This window comes from Nestor notabilis, unplaced genomic scaffold, assembly GCF_000696875.1.
Source record: "Nestor notabilis isolate BGI_N333 unplaced genomic scaffold, ASM69687v1 scaffold22470, whole genome shotgun sequence".
In the NCBI taxonomy this organism is placed as follows: domain Eukaryota; kingdom Metazoa; phylum Chordata; class Aves; order Psittaciformes; family Psittacidae; genus Nestor; species Nestor notabilis.
The window spans coordinates 1-7,237 of record NW_009909995.1 but is presented as its reverse complement, the minus strand read 5'-3'; the positions used below and the strand labels follow the sequence as shown (position 1 = coordinate 7,237).

Genomic DNA, 7,237 nt, shown 5'->3' with positions numbered 1-7,237 from the left:
CCCCTGCCTATGGCAGGGGGCTCCTGCCCCCGAGTGGAGCAGCTTCTTGTCTTAAGAATTGGGTGGTGGTCTGGGTAGCAGCTAGCTTGTATCTATACCCCTTGAGCCTTCAAATAGGGGAAGAGAGTGAGGAGAGGGACCCGAGCACCCTCTGTCATCATTGCTCACTGCATTAGGGCCCCATTTTCTGTAGAGGATGGAAGCAGCAGAGGGGCCCTGTGGGCAGGCAGAGTGTAGGGTGGATTTGGCTGGGATCACCCTCCTGTGTCACAATCAGCCTCATGTAACGTCTGCTCCCTCTCCCCCCCTTCTCCCCTCTGTCACTGACACCCACGTGTGTGCCCTCCCTCAATCCCCTCCACACACACTGCTGCCATCTGCACGTCCACGCTCTGCACACCCAAACCTCTACACGCTTTCCTGTGGCTGCCCGTTTGCCCTGGACACAAATGTCCCCCTGTGCCCGACGGGCCCTGGATGCCACTGGACTATCTCCTCCCCAATCCCACCCCTCCGTGCTCTCCTGGCTGTTACCCCTGAAGGTTTGGTTTCAGAACCGAAGAGCCAAGTGGCGGAAGCGGGAGAAGTGCTGGGGACGGAGCAGCGTGATGGCCGAGTACGGCCTCTACGGGGCCATGGTGAGGCACTCCATCCCTCTGCCCGAGTCCATCATCAACTCTGCCAAGAGCGGGCTGGTGGGATCCTGCGCCCCATGGCTGCTGGGTAAGTGGGAGCTTGGGGCTGGGGGGGTCATTGGGGAGCTGTGGAGTGAATGGCTCTTCCTATTTCGTATGGCCCTCCTGGTCTGTACCCAGAAATGAACAGGGTCTCAGCCATGAGCTGTACACAGGGCAATAAGAACCCCAGCTCTTCCTCTCCCTCCTTGCAAAGAAGAGCTGGGAAAGGGAACGCCTTGTACTGCTGGGTCAGGCAGGTGCCTGCAAGTGGTTGGGTATCGCTGTCTAGTGCTAGCAGCCAGCGTGGGAATCATAAAAGCATAGACCCATAGAATCAACTGGGTTGGAAAAGACCTTCAAGATCATCCAGTCCAACCATTCCCAGCACTGCCAAGGCCACCACTAACCCAGGTCACTGAAGGCCTCGTCTACACGGTTTGTGAGCACTTCCAGGGACGGTGACTCCACCACTGCCCTGGGCAGCCTGTTCCAATGCCTGACTGCCCTTTGGGGAAGAAATTGTTCCTAATACCCAGTGTAAACCTCCCCTGGCACAGCTTGAGGCTGTTTCCTCTTGTCCTGTCCCTTGTTCCTTGGAGCAGAGACCAGCCTCCTCCTGGCTCCATCCTCCTTTCAGGCAGTTGTAGAGAGTGATAAGGTCCCCCCTGAGCCTTCTCTTCTCCAGACTAAAGCCCCCAGGTCCCTCAGCTGTTCGTCATCACACTTGTGCTCCAGGCCCTGCACCAGCTTCATTGCCCTTCTCTGGACCCACTCCAGCACCTCAATATTTCTCTTATGGTGAGGGGTCCAGAACTGAACGCAGGATTCAAGGTGTGAATGGGAGTTGCAAGGTGTCTAGGAAGTCATCAGTATCCCCCAACCTGAGGATAATGCTACCTGAGAACTTCTCTCTGCCCATACACAGTCCTATACTGAGGTGGCACCTGAAATCCAGGCTGGGATGGGCTGTTGCAGCAACCCCCTCCCTGTAAGTCTTTCCCACTGAAGGGGAAACACGGACCAATTCTACCACAAGCCGTGCTCCTGGGCTGCAGAGAGCAGGCAGCAGGGCTCCGGGCCAGGAATGGTAGCTAGCATGGGTTTTCCTTTGGGAAGCAAGCAGAAGCTGAAGGAAGCAGCAGGAGGTGATGCTGAGCAGTCCTGGGCAGAAAGAAGCAACCAGCCCCTGTGGCTTTGCTCTCTCTCTCTGCAAGGTATGCACAAAAAGTCCATGGAGGTGAGCAGGAAGGCAGAGAGCCAGGAGAAGCTGGCAGATGGCTGGCGAGCGGAGCAGCAGGAGGAAGAGGAACTCAAAGGGAAGCAGGCCAGTTCCCAGAGGGGGTCCGACAAGCTTGGCCCAGCAAAAGATTCAGAGGACACAGCCATTGACCTCTCCAGGACAGCCAAGCATGAGAAGAGGGGTGTACTGAGGCAGTGCATCAATGGGGACCCCCCCACAGAGCTGAGCAACAGGGACCACTGACCAGGCCTCACAGCTCCCTGCTGAGATAAGAATATTTATTGATTTATTGCTATATATATTTTTTTTCCTTAAATAATTGAACTTTTCTCTGAATTCAGGGCATTTCAAAACTGGGCACACACATCCTTGTCCCCTCACATTGATCCAGAGACAGGGTGGAGGGTGGGAGAGGTGTCCCAGCGGGACCAGGAGCAGTGTGAAAATGAGGGTATATTGTGGTTAGCATGAGCCACTGCCCTTCCCCTCTGGGCTCTGAACACTTCCTGGCTAGCCAGGAGCACAAGGAGCAGCAATGCAATAGGAGCAGCTTCCCTGCTCCAACACACGGGTGCAAAGGCATTGCAGGAGGTGACAGACACCTTTTCTGAGCGCTTCCACTATGTGGAAGTCCCTCTGCTCTGAACACCAGCTCTTCCCTCTCCAGAAGCAGCAGGTTTTAAACACAGTCAGGTTCATCCTCAAGCTGGTGTAACCTGACAGGCGCTCTGGTTCCTACCTGCTGAGGATCTGGCCTGCCAATGCAGCCTTACCACTGGATTTACACTGTGTGACCTCCTTAACTCATGTCTAGGAGAAGGGGGTGAAGACATTCTTGTTTATGCAATGATTTTGTACACTCTTGAATGTTACCTGCCACACTATGCAGAACAGAACAGACCTTTGGAAAACCAAGCCATAGAACCCAGAGCAATTAAACAGTTTTGTGAATTGACATGAGAAGATATTTTGTAATTGTCTGTACAAAGTGTTAATGTCAGAGCTGTTTCTCAGTCACCATATATTTATGTCTAAAAGCACTTTAGTGATCTGGATTTTTGAATGTGGCTCTTCCTGTTTTGTCCACTGTTTATTTATTACACATCCATAAATAAAATTGTGGTGTATTCTTTGGTTTTCAGGCTCTGCCTTGTAATTTGTAGCTTCCTTTGGCATATCGCATGGTAGCTGCTAGCTTTCAGCAGATCCTCCACAGCCTTGTGCCTAAACTGGGCTGGAGAGCTGTGCCAAGGCAATGTCATTATTCCAAGGGGACAGAGGTCTAGTCCAGTGGCCTACACATGCCAGAAGGTGATTGATTTGTGCCAGTCAAAGATCCAGACCACAGCTGATGGGTCAGGAGATGGTCTGAAATGGAGCACTTGGAAAGTTTCTCAGGGAAGTCACAGGGAGAAAGTTGCTTCATTGTCCCAAGGGTTGTTGAAATTTCACAGCATGGGAGAGCTGGGCTGGTCCAGCCTGGAGAAGAGAAGGCTCCTTAAGGGGAGGCCTTAGAGCAGCTTCCAGTACATAAAAGGGTGACAAGAAACCTGGAGAGGGGCTTTGGACAAGGGTCTGTAGGGACAGGACAAGGGGGAATGGCTTTAAACTGACAGAGGGGAGATTGAGATGAGACATTTGGCAGAAGCTCTTCCCTGGGAGGGTGCTGAGGCGCTGGCACAGGGTGCCCAGAGAAGCTGTGGCTGCCCCATCCCTGGCAGTGTTCAAGGCCACGTTGGACACAGGGGCTTGGAGCAACCTGCTCTAGTGGAAGGTGTCCCTGCCCATGGCAGGGGGTTGGAACTGGGTAAGCTTTAAGGTCCCTTCCAACACAAACCCGACTGGGATTCTGTGAAAATCCTCCTCAACACAGCTCAAATGTGAGGTTCTTCACTGGAATGTCTGCTGCCCTGGTGGCAGGAAAGGTGCTTTGCTTCTGAAGTGTCTTTGTAGTGCTCTCCTCCTCCTCTTCCTGCTGCTTTGAGAGGTGCAGAGTTGGGCCCTTGTGCCACCACATCTCTTGTGGTTAATACAAGGAGCAGCTGTTCAGTCGGGCTATGAATGCATGGTGGGACGTACCGTTGGGGGCACACCACAAGCAGCTGTGTGGTCCCAACCACACAAGCATCCCCAGTGAAGCACAAGGGCATCATGGCCATCCAGCTGCTCAGCTCCTGGCTGTGCTGGGTTCTCATCTCATGGCTGGGCTGAACTGGCCCATGCAGACACCATGACAGCTCTCCTGGAACACCTCCAGTCTCATCTGCTGGCCAAAGCATCACAGAAAATTATCCGAAGGTTTTATTAAAATCTGAGTAATTCCCAATTTGGAAAGTTTCCTAATCCAGCTCAGGGGTATGTGGCCATGTAGGGATGCTGTTACCTGTCCCCACCTTTGCTGCTGGGCCTGGCTCCTCGCACACAGCCTGTGCTGGGCAGGGGGAGAGTGGTGGGACGCTGCCTGGGGAGAGCATCTGCAGATTTCCTTCCTTTTCCTGCCTCTTCCCTCCTCTGCTGGGCCCTCGCTGCACGGGAGGGAACATCTGCATGGCAAATACAAGCTCTGCAGCAAAAACATATCTGACAGGGGGGCCATGGGGAGCACAGCTCAGGAAAGGACCAGCCAGGGCTTATTGCAGCAGCAATTAGGCTCAGCGAGAGCCGAGCCTTAGCACATTGGAGACCTAATCCTGCCTGAGCAGCATCTGTGAACCTTTTATTTGGGCTGTGCCCTGCTGGCACCGGGTGCCTGCAATCATTCATTTTTGCTGTGCCCGTGTGCAGATGGCCTGGCTCTTTGCCTTGACACTGGGTGCAGTGCTGCGGGAGGGAGCGTGTCCCCACCACAACTGCTACAAGGGGAAACACCCCAGCCCCTGCCCTGTGCAGGGTGAGGACAACTCTCCTGGTGGGCTCCCAGCTCTCACCTCATGCTGTGAAGGGAGAGCTGATGGCACGTGGCACTTTCTGTGTGCCAAGTCTTCACTGCGGGGTACTGGGGCTCAGACGTGCCCCTGCTGCTGCACTCAGTGTGCACTGCTTCAGAGTCCTCTCTGAAAGAGGTGCTGGTGGGTGACAGCGACTGCCCAAGGCTCCAGAGAGCTGGTGGCAGGGTCTGGAGGGGCAATCCTCAGAGCAGGGACAGTCACTTGCCTCTTGGCTGCCTGTGCTAAGCCTGGCAGGGAAGCGCTTGCTGTCCTCCCCATGGCACTGCAGTTGTAGCGGCAGTAGGAGTAAGGCAGCATGTTCTACTTGTTGCTTCAGGTTCAATCCATGCTGAGATGAGTGGTAGCTATCATCTTGTTACTGCACCAGGGCCTGGCTGGTTGAACGTCCCTCTGCAAGGGGCCTTGAGGGTCCCTCAGCCACAAAAGCTGGGTTAGCTCAGGCAGGAGATCCCTTCAGTGGGGCTTGGGCAGGAGGAGCTGATAACATGAAAGCCGCTGTTCAGCAGCTTCACTGCAGTTCATCCGGGCTGCCACTCACCTCAGCACATCCAGATCTTTCCACAGCACTAGCCAGGGACTTAAACCAACCATTGAAGAAGGGATGAGGAAAGGGAAAAGGGAATAAAATGATAACATTTTGGCATCTCTTTGCTTTTTATGGGATTGGAGGCTGACTGTCAGGCATGTACGTCTGAGGGCTGCAAGGAGGCAGTGGCATCTGCATGGTGCCATTTCTGTACAGCTTAGTAACATTAAATTCTAACCGTCATCTTGCAGATCCTCCCATGCCACTGGCTGGATTTTCAGACTGGGAAGTTAGGAAGTGTAGTATGAACTATATAGAAGTTATGGTGGCTGCCCCATCCCTGGCAGTGTTCAAGGCCAGGCTGGACACAGCGGCTTGGAGCAACCTGCTCTAGTGGAAAGTGACACTGCCCGTGGCAGGGGATTGGAACTGGATGAGCTTTAAGGTCCCTTCCAATCCAAATCAGTCTGGGATTCTATGATTCTATAGCATAAACTATACAGAAATGTTTTGGAAGTGCTCCCTCGTGTGGAGCTAGGCGATGGCACGCAGAATCCAGCCCAGGAATCAGGGAAAGCTGACTGGGTCCTAGAGGTAACCAGGAGCCTGGCTCTTTCCCCTCAGTCCAACAGACCCCTGTCTACCTGCGGAGTCACATGATGGGGTGTCTGGATGCCGAATTAAATAATCCGACAAGGGGTTGCTTTTCATTAATTGCATCACCAGCAGGCACTCGGTAAAGGAGCAGCCCCTTCCCCAGAGCAAGCTGGGTTGTGGCAGAGGGCACAGGGGTTGATCAGAGGCTCCAGCTTCCTCCAGACTGCTCCTTTCCAAGGTCATTGTTAAAGAAGATTCTTTGCCCAGGGTTTCCCACAGCAGATTGTTAGAACAATAATTTAATAATTGACTGGTACAGGAACAGGAACAGCTGGAGCTGTGTGCCTTTGGGATGGGACCCAGAACGCAAAAATCCCTGCGTCTTTATACCCTTACAGCCTATGCACTGACCACCACACACTGTTCACGTGCCTTGCACGCATCTCTTGGTCCCATGGGGAATTTTGGTCTAGGGTGTCCTGGTCCATCATTGAGTTGTTTCATGGTCTTGAGGTGGGCTTTAAATTCCTTTTTACCTCTCTGGTGGTTGCTCCTTGCTAAAGATGCATCTCCTCTACCTTCCAGTTTGCATTAGCCTTGAGGCTTTTGTTTACAGAACAACCAGGTTGTTGCAGCCCAAGGCAAGTGCAGTTTCCCACCCTCTGTGACTACCTAAACTAGGCAAAACCACACGGTCAAAAGAATTCAGTTAAAGGAGTTCGGCTAATGTTAGTGAACAGTTAACAGTTCAGCATAGCACCAACACAGCCACACGTTTATGAACCAAATGCACGTGTTTGGCCCGCAAAACCGCACCAGTCTGGCACAGTTGAGGGCAACCCGTTCTGCTCCGGGGACGTGCTATTTCCCCCTTACTCCCATGTGCTGCTGGCCGGGGCTGAGAGAGGGCAGCGAAGGCCTTACTCGCTGTTCTGGCTCCACTCCGACCCTCCACAGCCGTGGCATTTTCTGTGTGCCAAGAGATAATCGCGGGGTGCAGCGGGGTGTGCTGGGGCTCAGATGTGCCCCTGCTTCTGCACTCACAGTGTGCACCGCGCCCCAGTGCAGCCTGAAGGAGGTGCCGGGGGGTGACACCGACTGCCCAATGCTCCAGAGAGCTGGTGGCAGCGTCTGGAGGGGCAACACTCGGAGCAGGAACACTCTGAGAGCGCGTCCTGCGGACTCCCTGCTGCCGGTGCCCGCTGCCCACGGTGCCGCTGCGGCGGGGGCAGGCGCGGTCTAGGGCGGG

The 7,237-nt window shown here is 54.0% G+C and overlaps 1 protein-coding gene across 1 annotated transcript in view; it reads left to right on the top strand.

Moving 5' to 3' along the window:
- The window catches only part of VSX1 (visual system homeobox 1), a gene marked incomplete at its 5' end in the record, with an annotated part of 3,664 nt that extends 1,504 nt beyond the window's left edge, over positions 1 to 2,160 (top strand). The window contains 2 exons of the mRNA XM_010023859.1: positions 543 to 723; positions 1,892 to 2,160. Of these exons, the coding sequence (XP_010022161.1) occupies positions 543 to 723; positions 1,892 to 2,160 (450 nt within the window). The remainder of the gene's footprint in view (positions 1 to 542; positions 724 to 1,891) is intronic.
- Between the last annotated feature and the right edge of the window lie 5,077 nt (positions 2,161 to 7,237).